Source organism: Amphibalanus amphitrite, unplaced genomic scaffold (genome assembly GCF_019059575.1).
Source record: "Amphibalanus amphitrite isolate SeventyFive unplaced genomic scaffold, NRLGWU_Aamphi_draft 000578F_arrow, whole genome shotgun sequence".
NCBI classification, from domain to species: Eukaryota; Metazoa; Arthropoda; class Thecostraca; order Balanomorpha; family Balanidae; genus Amphibalanus; species Amphibalanus amphitrite.
Window position 1 is genome coordinate 357,786 of NW_024882072.1, and position 15,786 is coordinate 373,571.

The window sequence follows — 15,786 nt, forward strand, 5'->3', positions numbered from 1 at the left end:
CACAAAAAAATGTTTCTAAAAATTAAACAGGGAAATTGACAAACGGGTAGCAACCTATTTGACCTTTCCCAAACAAAAGCACCATTCAACACGACCGAGCATTGTAAATAATATGGCGCAAGCTGCAAAATCACAGCCCTGGGGCCATTATGACACTCTATATTAGTTTAAGCGGACCTCTATCTAAGGACCTTCATGCCTGACCTGAGAGGTCCTCGGCTGACCTGAGACATTCGAATTGAATACCATTTGACGTGTTTCGAAACAACACACACACGCTATTTTTTTCGCTAAGCTCTAGCTTTATTAGGACCGAAATGACGAGGTGGTTACATCGCTCTCCTCACGGCCGTATGTGGAAAACCGATAGATCCAAAAATAGTTGCGCCCCAAAGCGAGGGTTAGCTTGATCAGTTTTGTCAACTTTTGATAAAGTTATTTCAGCTTTTGATCAAAACTGTGTCCTTTCCCTGGCCTCTGTCACTCCAATCTCCGTGTCAAAATTATGTCATTTTTAGCTATGCCTGGCACCTTCAATAGGAATCACAGGAGCACCTGCCTGCCGACCTGGCCGAGGACCCCTGCATTTATTTATCATTCCTGGTCGGATACCCCTGCACTCTGGAGCTACCTGCCGCGGAAGGCCGCGCCGCGCGGGGCCCCACGCGCCATCCGGCTACCAAATTCAGCGCCGCCGCTACCGGCTTCGGCTTTGTGACCGCCCGCCACTCCAGCCGCGCTGGATCAGACCATCTTCAGTCACGTGACCTCAGCGATCATCAAAACAAGCCAGGCGAAAGCCCCGGCGCCGAGTGCTCGAGTGCCGCTGGCGGGGTGAGCATACGACCGCTGCGTCTTCGTCTGGAACCGCCCTGCTCAATTTACGGTGAGTTCGTGATGTCCGGGTCGGGTGGGTTCGCGCCGGATGGGTGCTGCAGACTGCTGGGAGGCCAGCGGAGCTCTTGCTCGTTTATCACTCCACGCGTCAGTACAGGAAGTAGCGCATTGCCGCGGGGCGGGCACCACGCGTGTCTGATCAACTGGGGCGAGGGACGGCCGGGTGGAGATCGAACGATTTCAGGTCGGACAATCTCCAGGCTCCATTCCACGAGCCCTGATCCAGAGATCCAGCGATTTCCCGATCCAGTAATCCACCGATCCAATGATCCACCGATCAGCCTACCGCGGATGGGTCGTCCCACGCCGGGCCGGTCGCGGCCCTCGCGTGGCGCCGGCTCGCGTGGCGGCAGGAGGCTCGTTCCCAGACTGGTCGTTGGGCTCGCCTTACATGGCCAGGTATGCCCGGGGGCGGTCGGTGGCCTCAGCTCACCGGTCAGCACCGGCCGAGCGGTGCTGTGGCGAGGGATGGATGACCCGGCGGTGGGCTGCCCGCTGCTGCGTGTTAGGGCCGGATGGTTTCATTGCTGCGTTGCTGCGTAGAGCCATGTTGTTACGCTGCTCCGTTGGGATAGCAGGCCTGGTACTACACGCTGCTGCGATGGTTCCTGTCGTCAGTCAATATCTCCGCTGTTCACTAGTCCGGCTGGCTGTGTGGCCGGTCCCTTAGTCTGACCCAGTGCAGGTGGCCAGAGTCGGCTGAGCCACATTCATTCAGCTGGCTTCATGTTTTTCTACTATTCAGCGTGCATTGCGCATCCGGAAAATCAGGGATAATTATCTTGGATCACCGATTGTTGTTTGGTATTGCAGGGATCATCGATGTAATAAGTCACATTTTTATATTGCTTTTGTTTCACTAATGGCTCTTCTACTCGTTGTCATGTCCGTTGTACACGGTGTCAGCTTTAAACACCGAATGATCCCGGTGATCCCGGAAAATAATCCCTGATTATCCGGATGCCGAATGCACGCTTAGTATGATTATAAATGCAATGCTGTATAGTAAAGTTAATGGCTAATTACTAAAAGCTAATGGCGTGGTTTATATTAGTCGTGGCGCACCTCTTAGAAAACATTCAACGTTTAAACATTATTTTAACGACGTTCCAGTCAAACTCTGCCTTTCGGTTCTTGACTATGGTCCGAGATGGGAGGCGGCTCCCTTCCGTTCAGTGACGACATGAATCATATTTCCGGGCCTTCCTTATCAGGACGCAGTATTTTTTTTTTTCTTGTGGTCGCTCAGCGGGTTTTTCTTAGTTATCTTCTGCATGGTCATTTGGTATGCCCCTATTTTTCAATAGCGATGGGCATAGTCTCTGATAGCATAGCGCCGGGCCAGCCAGAGGAACGCATAATCGGAATGTTCCAAACAACGCAGGTTCGTTAGAATTTTTACTGCATCGCCATCACTTAGAAGTCTTTCTACGGTCTCCTAGACATTCTTTCGGTCTAATTTTCATTGGCTTTCAATCAACCGTTCCTTAATTGGGATCGGCGCTCATTGCATGACGGCCAGTCCAGTTCACGGGAGGACTAGGTCAGATTCCGCCGTTCCAAACTAGCCACATCTGGCTGCACGCGCGCGTCTGATGGTGTCGAATTCCGTGACGTCATATGGTGCCACGGTCACGTGACCCGGGGTCTGGCATAGCCTGACCGTCACAGGGTCATTTGTGGGCTATGGAGAGTATGTTTATATCGGGCAGATATGAATCGTCAGGCATTGCTTCACTCGGCCCGTGATTAATGTAATGTTATGACATGTTTGGCCTTAATATCTGCCGAATTGTGGCGCAGATACCGTTTTCCGCTGCTGCTGGTCTAGTTATGCTGACTAGTGATAAGATAAAGGGTTAAAGTCATTTTTCGTTTGCGTCTATAAAGTCATTATTAAACCATGAATTTTCGTTTTTCATCTAAACAAAAATGGTTTTATTCAGTGACACGTATGAAGTTTGATGCCCATAAATTTGCATAAAGGCATAAACAGCATAAATGAAACTCATCGGACCATCGGTTGTAGTCGACAGCATTCGCCCTGTCCCTGGTTCACGGCTTATGTGCGCTAATTTGTTACACTTTAGCTGTCATCCATTCTGGTATTTTCGTACTTACTGCTCATGTGGAAGCTCCATGCGCGCATGGAAGTTTTCTAGATCGGAAACGTGATCGTGTTATCCGGATTTATAATAGCAGCATTACACCTACGTTATTTCGGTTTTTGACGGGTTCATAATCGGACTGGAGGACAGCTAAACTGATGGCGAGCTTTTATTTGATAATCTGACTTCGAAATGCCTCAGCGTTTCAAGCGATGCCTCTGTAGTCTTTCCTCATGTCTCGGATACCTCGGCAGCGTGATTCCGCATAATGCATCATCTCCTCCAACCTGTTCGTACCCTCCGTCACAATATGCACCCCCCCCCCCCTGTGGCCGATCGGCCCGTCTGGCTCGTCCGGCGACCTTCCCAGGGTGCCGGGGTGCCGAGGTCACGGTCAAAGGCGCAGGTGTGCTGGCGGAACTCACTGGTGATGGTCGGTCCCCGCATTGGTGAATCACCAAACCACGGAACTGATGCGGGAAGGTGCGCCATCCGGGCCCGATGCTGTTGGAATTGTCTTCTCCCCAGTTATCCATATAAAAATGAGACATGCCTGTGACATATTTTTCCACCATCTAAAAGCCCGGTAGCTTTTCTTCGGCGTCAATTTCCAAAACTTTCGCATTGAGTTCTCCCAAAGCATGGTCTTATTCGCCCTCGTTAAGGCTTTTAGTTTTTATGTTCGTAAAGTTTGATCATCTAAGGCAGGTACAATATTGGCAGAATATTTGTGGTGTATGTAATCGATGCTGGTTATTGGTTATACTAATAAGGCTTCATATGACTACCTTTACCGGGGCGCAACTGTTCCCCTCATGGGTCGTCCAAACACAGCGAGTCACTACTTGAACCGTAGCGGGGCTTCATTTGAACACCGGTGTAGCCCGGCCGGCCGACCGGCCTCGAATTCGGGTCGTCGGGGGCTAGAGCTCGCGCCCGCCGCCCCCGGCGCTGAAGGCTCGTCCAGCCGCTCGCGTTGACCCGCCTTCTTGGCCTTGATTTGGTCTGTAGGAGCGGCGGAGACTGCTACGATAGTATACAGTGCAGGAATGCATGCATAATTCGAAGTGGAGACTGTCAATGAGGTGCAATGAATCTTGTCGGACGTGTCCTCTATATCTGCTGGTGCCGAGATGGGGTACGTGTCCTGTGACCCGATTATGTATACGGCACCTACTGCTAAAAATAGTCCTCAAGGATGGACGTGTAGCTATCTGCAATTCTGCAGTCGTATGGTGCTAGTTACCAGGCACGATAGGCGTAAATATCGCGTGTATAATGGTGTGAAGTCCAATTTGATCCAACGTGCAAATTGATATCCGAGAATGCCACGCCCTGAAGTTCTGTTGAGTCAATTATGGCATGGTGATATGTCTTCAAATTAAGAGTTATGAAAGATCGACTTTACCCTCGGAAGTTTACATATAGAGGGGGGAAGGGGGATTAAACACATCAGGTGCTTTGTTGACATTGTGCAGCCTAAGGGTTTGCTCTCGATTTGGTTTGTGAATCAAGCATCATTAACAGTGCAGCGATTACGGTAGTACTTAGGCCTAGGTATAGCATTAGATATTGAAGTCACCAATTGACGATTCGTTCCCCTGTGAATCGTATGCTGCTCACTTTTCTTCATTCTAGCAATAAGACGCTAACGAACCGTGTCCCGCTGGCCTACTGTCCTGCAGTCTGAGCCGATCCGTCACCGTGCAGCGGCCATTCCCATGACATTTCCCCGTGACCGAGTCACTGCGACGGGGCCGTGACTGAGAGGGACTGAGGCGTGACTGTCCGTGACTGTGACTGAGTGGTGCGCGGTCGGCCGTGTTGCTTCTGATGCTGCTGAGGCGAGTGGGTGGACGGTGGACGATGGAACGGTGGACGATGGACAGTGGACTGTGAACTGCGTACGACGCAGCGCAATAGATCATAGGACACCAGCTGCTACGGATACTGTTGGACGAGCGACCAACAGGTGCGCCGCATTGGAATGCGTCACAGGCTTTTGCTGCACAGTGCCGCTACGAAGGTCCCTGCCACAGAACAACTCGCATCTGGGTCAACACGAGCTATTGACGTGGTATGTTGCGAAACCGACTAAATTACACACTATCAACAAGCCTGAGGTAATATGGTTGTGGGTAGATAGGCCTCGTTATGTTACTTCACGTAGTGTGTTGTATTGAAATTTTGTATAGTTATAGGGAACTTTGACAATATTTTTGCACGCTTCGAAGTTCTCTAATGGATCCTGAAATAATATCCCCGATATCCCCTATGTAAAGATTCGGGAGGTTTTGTTTCGATTCAGCTGTTTATTCCGATATCATCTAAATTTGGTCGTTTTGTGTCATTCTATTACTTTATTATTTTTAGCCAGGCCAGATTTATGCAATAATCACTAACCTAGGTTTAGAGAAAGATAAGCATGCCTAACCACATCAGAACCAGTTTTGATATTGCAGCAAGACTTGATAATGCTGCTGAAATGATCCTGCTGAGATTTAGCGGCTTCAACCTTGCGATGTTGCTACTTATGCTCCATTTTATCTACCATAATTACAGAAGCTTCGTGTTGAATAATCTAAAGAGGCTAGGTCATGTTCGCGTAATCGTAGCAATAATCTGCGTAATTGGTACGGCCAGCCGTTCGTGGAATCACGGAACATCCCTGCTTTCACTAAGTTCTGACGCTGTTGTTGTGGGGTACTCTCGGATTTACCTGTTCTGGTGCCTACCTGGGGCACGACGGGAAAACCAGGAGCCCCTCTGATGAGGGGCAGACACGCAAAGTTGTGGAGGCGGTGCGTAGCGCGGAGCCGCCAGGCTGGAGCTTGTCACAGTCTTTGGCTGGTATGGGATGATCAAATTTACCGTCATTTGATCTCAGGGGGAGAAGATTCAAAAGGATCTTGAATATCGCGGATAATGCTCAAAATGCTGGCCTCTGTCGAGAGTATCTACTAGAGCATCTCAGAGCATCTTTAGAGCATCTCCGTACCAGCTGGATAAGTGGATGTCCCATCCCACTAATGGTTCCCTCCTAGACCTAACACGGGCCACGCCACGAGCCGCCCGCCTTCCCGGCTCATGTCTTTCGCTTTCTACTTTCGCGTCGATACGCTGGCGCCGTCGGCTGTACCGATCTGCTCCTCAGCTCCCGTGTCAATGGCCCCGTATCGGTCACACGTGCACTGCTCCACTTCCTGGGAACCTTCGTTTTTGGGCTGGCTTTCTGCGTGATGCACTCGTTTAATTGCCTTCGTTCAAGGTTATGACACAATTCCTATAGCATAGAGCATGATATTTTGTTTCGTGTTTTTTCACTGAGCATATTTGCACCCAGTTCATACCTATTTTGCTTCATTCCTTCTCTGCAGGCTCGTTTATAAATCATGACGTCTTTTAGGCTTCCTCATACGTCTACTGTCCTCGCCTATCACCTGTCCCTGCTGAAATTCCTACCCTGCGATAACCATCCTTTATCCCTTTCACCGCTTAGTTTACCCTGCTTAGTTTCCCAGTCTTCCCAACGAAGATTGTGAACTTCACAAATCAAGACGTTGGACGCAAGAGCCTCGCCGCTAAGCGCCCTAAACCACCCCACAACAACAACATAGGCTTCCTCAGTCACCGACCCAATAAATCTTCAGCTGAGTTCGCTTTGATTCGAACTTTATGCGTGTGTCTTTACGCCTGAGTAGATTTACTGTATCTGTTTGCGTCCATGTGTATATGTCTGGCTGCGTGTCTCTCGTATCTGTCTACATGCCTATGGGTGAGTCTGTCTGCGTGTTTGTCTATCGGTTTGCGTGCCTGTGTGTTTGTCTGTCTGCGTGTCCGTCTGGAGAGAGTCGGTCGCGGCCTCTGGGACCGGTTCTAGCGGTAGTACCAATTCGCCTGGGGCACGGTCCTTCTCCGGACTGTCCTTCCTTTCCCGCCGCCCTGGACGGCCTAGCTCAGGGAGAGTGGTGGTGGATGTGGGCTCTTGGGTTCGTTCGTGCTGGAGTCTTGTGATCATGTCTTGTTTTTTTTTTTCGACTCCGTTATTTGGTTCGTTCCCTTTTCAATCAGTTCTCTGCTTTGTCTTTCATATTATCTTTTGCTTATTCACAACCATATTTATTGGGGTTATCATTATGATCAAACGTCGCCGGCTGCACTAAAAAAAACTTAAGTCTGGATTTCATTTGCCTTCGACCGTAAACTATACACACATGTCCTAGCTCATCATCGGTAGTAGGGCGTAAACTGCTCACGGTACGGCTCGTATGCGAGTGTGGGTCACTCGTGTCTGGTCTAGAGTATGCAAGGGATTTCAATTATCGCACACCCTCGCGTATGCGATGGTCTAGTCTGATCTGGTTTGGTCTGGTCCAGTCTAGCCAATTTCCGATCCTTAGGCGTCTGTTCTGGTCTGTTCCCTTCATCCGTCTCTGGAAAGTTTCCACTGATACGGTGTGTATTTGTGCGATGTGCGAGCGGACCTCGCCAGGCCTGTGGGCCAGTAGACCGCCATGTGGAACAGCCGCTGTGCACGCGTGCACGCTCCGCCGTTTCCAAGCGCGGGAGCCGAGACAGGCGAGACAGATTGTGTTTATTTTTAGTCACTCTGTCAGTTACTCTTACATAATGGCATCCTTCTGTAATTTAAATCGCAGTAGTCCCTTTGCTTGTGAAACACTTTTCAGTCGCCCCTTAGTTCTGCACAGAACTGGATATGGGCGAATTGAGGAGGATTTTGCGGACGTCATAAACTATCCTCGCTATACCTATACTTTGCGATCTTCTTGCGATCATGTTATCCACCAAACACTTTTTGAACACAGCTCTCCTATTTATATTTACAATTACACAGACGACTGCCTGAAGCCAACGGGAAATCATGTAAGCTCAAAGGCCCATGACTTCATCTCCAACGACGCACTTACTTCAGGTCAGCACAGTCCTCATTTGAATATCCTCGTGATAAGACTCGGGGCCACTGACCCTCCTCAGCAGCAGACTTACAAGTTACACTAGCGTACCTTCACTCTTCATGTAGGCCCGGATGCTCCCGTCCTGCGCCGGGGGCCGGTCTCTGCGACCTTGAACGGTCGTGCAGACGGATAGGTATTCGAAGACCTCCAGCCGACTAGCTGGCTGAAATGTATTCAGCTGGGCGGCCCATTTGGTGCCGTGGCGAGCTGGTTTCTGAGCGCGATGTCGCTACGCGGCCACGACGCCACTGGAGGGGTATTTTGTTCAGCGGGGTACAGACCTGAGCCTACCTGGTCGAAATTTTACTTTCCTTTAAAAAAGACTGAATAGTATTCAGTCTTTTTTTTTGCAGTATCATGTAAGTTGAGCATGAAAGAAGATGTTTTTAGGTTATGGTGGGCTGGAATGTGACCCGAAAAGAAGTTACTTTACCCTAAAAAAATCGTCAGTGCCACATTTTTCGTACTTTTTGTCTCGTCTAAAAAAAAAAATCCGTTCAATTGGAAATAACGTAAGCGAATTAATTGTTAATTTGTGTCACATGCCCAGCTACTTGGCAATATAACCGTAGGTATCCTCCCAGGCTCCAGCTACTTGGACTGCCGAGTCCTGTAGACTGCACGCCGTCCAGCTGCCTTGCAACTGCAGCCGTGCGCCGCACTATCTTCCTGCGGCGTGCATACCTGCCTGTATGTATGCACCGGCGACCTCCGCCGCCCGTGCACGCTCAAGGTCACGTTACTGCGCCTGCGTGCTGTGCACGGCCGTTTCCACCGCGCGTCCATGCCCCGGGGGCACCCATTTGGTTGGAGCTCTGCCGAGCGATTGGACGGCGGCGGAGGTCTGCCCGGGGGGTGTGGCCTGGAGGTTGGGAGCTGAGTGACGAGCAGACTGAGGGCTGGCGAACAGACTGTGCGTGTGCAGATGTCCAGTTCCGGGTGGTCGAGTTATTCGAACTGACCTAGCATTTGTGAGTGAGGTTTGCACTTCGGTGTCCGAGTCAAGGCCATATATAGTCCGAGTAGTAGTGTTTTCTTGCAGTGCGTGATGAGCATGTGCATGGTGGTTTTGGCGAGTGTTGGTTTTTGTGTGGTTTAGGCTGTGGTGACCGTGGCTGGTGTCTGTGGTCTTGGGTTTTATATTGAAAAATGAAACGGTTTACGGTACGCTGGTGTTTTGCGTTACTTCTGTTTTTCCGTCATCATTGGGATGACTTTTGCGTCTCGGAAATTGTCAAGAATGTCTGCAATTTCGGCTAGCTTCGAAACTCCCAGCGTGTTAGATCCAGTTCAGTGATCGTTGCTTTACCTATTTCTTTTTGCGTTGCATTGTGGAAAGCCGAACTGATAGCTGTCGAACTGGCGCGATGGTTTGGTTTATTTTGCTGCTCACTTTTTGTCGAACCATCACAAGCATCACAGTAATTCAAATATCGTGTCCATCTCCTGCTCAATGTTTTCTTACATGTGCATCTGTAAACGGTTAAATGCGAGACTAGTCGCATGGCCTATATCGTTGTCTTTTTTGTTCTCTTAGCTACATCCGCTGCTTTGATGGCATTATCGGCGGTATTTACAAAAGGTTCTTAGCCGTCGGCACGCATTGATATCATCGAGCCTGCTTTAAAGGGACCCTCCCACCTTCAAAAAAGTTAATGAATTGGCACGAAAGTGATGTCGCTCGGTTCAGAAAGAGCGAAAACGAATATCTACCAAATTTCATCGAAAAATATTCACCGGTTTTCAAGATATTAGATTTGTACTTTTGTTTACTTTTTGGGATCTCCGCTGTTTCTAGCGACTTTATTTGAAAGTGCGGCATTTGTTGCGCGCAAAGCAGCATATACCACCGCGTGCTACCAAACGTTTTAGTAAAAGATTTAAAAATCGTTAGATCTCCGCTGACGTCACAAATTCTAAGGGGCATACCAATGCACTAGCCCCTTAGAATCCGAAAACTGCAAGTTTGAAATTCCATATCTCCGAATTAAAGCATTTGTCGATGTTGTGAGTGCCCAAACCGGTATTTGCAGGCCATGGCCACCAATTTGGCTATCTCAACTCAAAACTAATGTTAAGGTGGGAGTGTCCCTTTAACTCGAGTTCCAACGTTACAGGCTATTCGATCTCCGCGTTTCGACTTTCTTATTTACTTCAGGTTTTCGCAACTCTGTCTTCTTTACTTCAGGTTTTCGTAACTCATATCAAAGCGTGTTGGGTCAATCAGAGATAATAAAGGGCTTCGGCTCAGACCACTATGCGACCTTTGAAAGACGAGATTGATTTGGCGGCATACTTTATCGTGCTCCTCTAAACGGCGGATAAACCCCGTCTGTTCTGCATCCTTATTCCTACGCATTTTCCTTCTGTGTGTTGCTCAATGCGCCAATCTCGGCTCGTTTCAGCCGGGAAGTTTTGGGGAATAACCATCACCTTTACCGACGCTCCCGTCATCCAAATCAGACGTCTCAACGACTCCAAACCGGATTCTCCCCGACCTCTCCCCGACCTTTCTCTCGCACTCTGCCTCTATAACTCTGACGACCTGTCTGTGTTGTTTTCAGGTGCTGCGCACTCGCGACCCTCGGTGACCTCTGGGGCAGTTAGCAATGTCTTCACTCGTGACGGCGCCGCCGCATCAGACGAATGGTAGTCTGTATGCAGGAAATAAGATCGCCATTAGTGTGCCCTACGAGAAGACTGATGTGACTGACCGGGCGCCTCCGCCACCTCGTCCCGAACATGCTTTCGAGACTCCCGTGAGTACTTCTTGGGGACTGAGTGCGTCGTGGCAGCATCGGTATTTGGAACATTCTTGATGGCCAGGGTAATCTGGTCTATGGGACGGTTTGAATTGGGCTTGGCTCGTCGTGCTGTCGTCTTGGTGATGATTTGGTTAGGAGAATGTTTTGGACCTCTCTTGTTTTTTAAAAGTTCGGTGACTTATTGGCGTCGGACTGCTGAGTCATCGGGTGGGCTCGGTTCAAGCTGCTTCGGCGCTCACTTATAGTTCCTGACGAGATTGCTAGACGGTCCGTGACATCTTCGTTACGGAATACGTCTGCTAGACTATTTCTAGTGGGCTTGGTTGTGTCGCATTTAATACGTTTATACGTTTAGCTCCAAATTTGTCTCATAACTGTACCAATTTCATGATCAAGTGCCCGTGGTGAGTATGCCTGGATTGTTTGTTACCGTAGGTACTAAGTAAAATTTCAGCAGTCTTTCTGTCTAGCGCTCATGGAATGACGCGACCTCCCACGTCAGCCGCAGTGTTGGTCTCATGTGCTGCGCCACAGGCTGTGCAGTGTGCAGAACAGAGCGCCTGTCGCATTGTGTCCAGTTCCTCACGAATTGGGCCGCCCATTGTGTGGTCACGTAAACGTGCGGAAGCTGGTTAATGTCGCGTGCAAAGTTAAGCTGAATTATGACTAGCTAAGCGTCTTATATAGTGTGCAGTTGGTTTATTTTTAGCGCGCTAGAGCTAGAGATTTGCCAACTTTTTTGCGTAATTATGGTGTCCATAGAAAAGGCGCTATAAAAATGATCGTCTAACATGATCTTGCTGGGTGAGATCCTTTGGGTGTTGAGTTCCATGGTGCGATCTGGGTCTGCAACATGCCGTTGCATAACTTGATAGTGTAAATGTGACCTAAAATGCGGCTGGTTGTATCACATTTCCATCCGGTGAGGGTCTGCATAAAACTTCCTCGTTATCGATACCGCTCTGGGACGTTATAGCTTATAAGCCAACTCTTCCCTTCCCTCGGTACATGAACTGCGCTATACATTGAAGTAGTCTCCTTCGCTGCCTATACTATCTCCTCTTCATCTCGCCGTGTTTCAGAGTTCGAGCGGCACCGGCTCCACCGGCTCCAGCCCCGACGGAACACCAACCAGTGGACACACCAAGTCCACGGCCTCGCCGGCTGAGCTGGTGACCAGGCTGGGCGAACAGCTCAAACAGGTGGTGCCCGCGCGCCGCGAGTCGCCCGAGAAACAGCCGGCGCCCGCGCCCGCGAAGGCACCGGCGCCCCCGGCTGCTGCGGCGCCCGCCAGTCGCTATAACGATGGTAAGTCTGGTGGACTAGTTATATAACTAATTAGGTCCCAGTAATTTATAGTACGGTATGTCTTGAGTACCTATGTCAGTTTATTTGAATTGGCAACTGTGACTAGGTTCTCGAGATATTTTAAATGGCAGTGGAATGTGACGTCAGCATTAGATAAAAAACTTGGCAGATGTATTCGAGCTGAGCCGTTCGATTGATCCCAAAGCCCCACCAGAGCACGGGTGTGCCCCTGGTAATCGTCCTGGATACCATCACTTGCATTGACAGGTTGCCAGGCGAAGTTCATTTGGTTCTTGCCTGCGCAGTGCGCCGACTATACTCGGATTTCACCATCAAATATCGCACAGCTGGGCTCGCTTGTTTATTCTGCGTTTATACTACGTACCCATGGCCAGACTCCGCCAATGGCCGGGTTTTAGGAGGTGTGGCTCTTGGGAGGACGGTGAGGGGGTAGCCAACCATGACCTGTTGGGACACCAGTCACGTGTCTATCTGGACTCCAGATCCTCCTTTGACATTCGAACGCCGTCCTTGAAGCCCGTGCTACGCGGTATAGTCCCTGTTATGCCGCGGTGGCTTTGTGTTGGCTTTTCGGGGCCAGCTGTCTGAATGAAAACCGGTGAGTGGAAATTAACCGGTTTTGACGCCCTTGTGTCGCCTGTCGGCCTTGAGAACACTGGGGCGATATAATGATATGATCAGTGTTTGAGGCTAGTTTGGACGCCTGGGCTAAATAATTTTTGGAAACAGGCTAGTTATTGAGTGCGTTAGTCGATCTCGTGTCGACACAACCTACCGCCTACTTTATTTTGTACTGCCATCACTAAAATATTGTAGGATTCAAGTAAAATACGATTATCAAGTCTGCGAGGGGCTCAGTCTCGCAGCCTAGCGAGCTCCTTCCGTCTACAATGCGTGCAGAAACCCCCCAGTCTGAGCCGGTTTCTGTTGTTGTCCCCGACTGAAGCCAACCGCACGTCTTTCACGGGATCTACCGCACCGCATGCATAATAGAATTACGGAAAGCGAGTAGAGAAAGAACATTTACCCCGTGATACGACGATACGTTGACTCAAGATGTGTCACGATAGGTGACACGGGATATGGTAACCCAAGACATGGCAATCCCTGATGAGGAATTCGTACCGTAATAGCCCAATGACTCACGTGGTAGTGAACAGACTTTTCCTTCACAGCACCTGAACAAGTGGCTGCACTGTGATGACGTCACTCCTTTTTTCTCAGAACCTGACCAGGTGGCGCTCTCTATGACGACGTCACTCCTTTTTTGACGGCACCTGACTAATTGGTCGCTCTATGATGACATCACTCCTCTTTTTTACAGGCCCTGACCAGGTGGTGCCCACTGAGGACCTCAACACTACCGACCGGTTCGGCGCCGTCAAACTGAAGATTGGCAACAAGGGGCCCAGCGCTGAGCGGCCCATCTCAGTTCACAGTCTTCTGCGCCGCTCCGCCAGCAAGTACGTATGTCCACTCTGTAAATGGATGTGGCGCAATGCACATACCAGCTTGTGGTGGTTGAGGTCATGAGGAAAAGCTTATCTTTCGCTGCTGATTGCGGAACCTTGTAAAGGGACGTCATAAAATTAGTGCGTACCGCATGGCGAGAGCCCCTCGAATAATGTAGGTACCGACTCTTTTTATATTTTGTTTACGTATTTTTATTTTATGAACTTCTTGTCTCTTTCCGCAGGAGAATTGCGGTCCCCCATCATAGGCGCGGGAGCCGGGGGGGGGGGCAGTGGGGGCAGCTTGCCCCCCCCCCCCAACTCTGGGGCCGTGGGGGCGGTGCCCCCACAGCTTTGAGACGGAATACCACACTTTTTTGCAAATGTTTTCTTTTTTTGTTGAAAAAGCCGAGGGATGAAAAATAAGTGGCCTAAAACCGGTGAGAAAACTAGATTTGGGGGTACCCTAGGTTAATCTCTATTATGGTGTGCCCCCCCCCCCCCCAGTCGGAAAGTAGTTCCCGCGCCCCTGTCCCCCATGTGCACGAATCCCGCAGAATTAGTGATCAACCAAAATCCAATGCGCTTGCCTAACGTGAACTTCACAGCAACCTCTGTTCCCAGATATGGCCACGTGGCGGCGCTGCGCACCAAACGGGACGGCGTCTGGCAGACCATCACCTACAAGGCCTATCTGGAGCAGGTCGAGTGCGTGGCCCGCGCATTCATCAAGCTGGGCCTGGAGCCGAAGAGCTCTGTGTGCATCCTGGGCTTTAACAGCCCCGAGTGGTTCCTCTCGGCGCTGGGAGCTGCTTATGCTGGAGGAGTCGCCGCAGGTGAGGACCCGGGGAAGGGTGGGGAGGATGTGGGATGCGAACCTGGGGAGGAGCTAGGGTTGGGGTGGTTATTGGTGGTGAGGTGAAGGAGATATGACATACGAGAAACTCAGTCAATTATCCTGGTGTAGGTCTGCTCGATATCAAAGAAAACGTCTAACTCACTGTTGCTTGATGCGCACGATATCTGATGGCATCTGTAAAATCCCGTGCTTTTAATCCCAATCATGTTGAAGCATCATTCATTCATTCATTCATTCTCCCTTGGCAACCTCGACCACCGGGTCGTATTTGTCACGTGGCTATCCCAGATCACCGACCGATACACTAACCCCTCCCCTCCCCTCAGGCGTGTACACAACCAACAACGTGGAGGCGTGCTTCCACTGCGCCGCCGACTCCAACTGCAACATCTTCGTGGTGGAAGACGAGAAGCAGCTGGCCAAGGTGCAGCAGTTCCGGGACAAGGTGCCCTCGCTGAAGGCCGTGGTGCAGTACTCTGGCACTCCCAGCTCCCCGGGAGTCATCGGCTGGTCCCAGCTGATGGAGATGGGCGCCAAGGAGGGAGGCGAGGAGCTCGAGAGGAGGGTTCGACAGGTGAGAAAGGGCACTGAGATGGTGGAGGAGAGACGGAGAAGTAGTGAGGCAGTCGGGCCTGAGCTATGCTCGTGTTGTTTAGTGAACTTTTTGTGTATCAAGAGAACGATTGAAATTAAAATTGAATAGATAGCGCCAAATTTGGTATTAGTTGTTTCTGCTTCTAAATAGTGCGTGGTTCCTCTAAGATTTGTGTTGGCGTCGCCAATTCTGTGCGCGCTATCGCTGAAAATGGAGAATATTGCCGCTGTGCCGAAACTGAATGCTAATATATTGCCAACTGCCTGACCGGCGCCGAGATATTATGCTACTCTTGCACATAATATTGTGGTAGGTATGTGTATAAACCATTCGTTAGTTCTAAAATGTAGCCCTTCTCCTATACCTCATTCATCTCCTCCCATCTATTTTCCTCAGGTGGCTGTGAACCAAGTGGCCTTCCTCATCTACACCTCTGGCACCACGGGGCCGCCCAAAGGCGTAATGCTGAGCCACGACAACGTCACCTTCATGGCCACCAACTGCGTCCGCTACTTCGGTTTTCGGCCGGCGGAGGAACAGGTGGTCTCCTACCTCCCACTCAGCCACGTGGCGGCCATGATCGCCGATATCTTCCTCCCGATGGCCTGCGCAGGAACGACGTCGTTCGCTGATAAGAATGCGCTGAAGGTGGGTAATGATGGGGAGTGTGAAAGCTTGGAGATTAGGAGAGCTGGAAAGGGAGGGCGATGATAATTGAAAGGATGATGGCAATGTATGAGATGAGAAGAGAGAACGTAACTGGAATTTTGACGTGTTTTGACGCTAGCAGCCAACGCATAATGCCT

The 15,786-nt window shown here is 50.2% G+C and overlaps 1 protein-coding gene across 2 annotated transcripts in view; it reads left to right on the forward strand.

The window, feature by feature from the left end:
• The first annotated feature begins 734 nt into the window (after nt 1-734).
• Nucleotides 735-15,786, forward strand: part of LOC122394177 (long-chain-fatty-acid--CoA ligase ACSBG2-like) — a 28,360-nt gene continuing 13,308 nt past the window's right edge. The window contains exons 1-7 of one of the 2 annotated variants that reach the window (XM_043390868.1): nt 735-886; nt 10,546-10,740; nt 11,829-12,054; nt 13,400-13,538; nt 14,151-14,362; nt 14,712-14,959; nt 15,377-15,628. In XM_043390868.1, the coding sequence (XP_043246803.1) occupies nt 10,591-10,740; nt 11,829-12,054; nt 13,400-13,538; nt 14,151-14,362; nt 14,712-14,959; nt 15,377-15,628 (1,227 nt within the window). In that variant the 5' untranslated portion in view covers nt 735-886; nt 10,546-10,590. Of the gene's footprint in view, nt 887-8,718; nt 8,953-10,545; nt 10,741-11,828; nt 12,055-13,399; nt 13,539-14,150; nt 14,363-14,711; nt 14,960-15,376; nt 15,629-15,786 lie in introns of those variants that run through there. The other variant, XM_043390869.1, reaches the window with a different exon arrangement.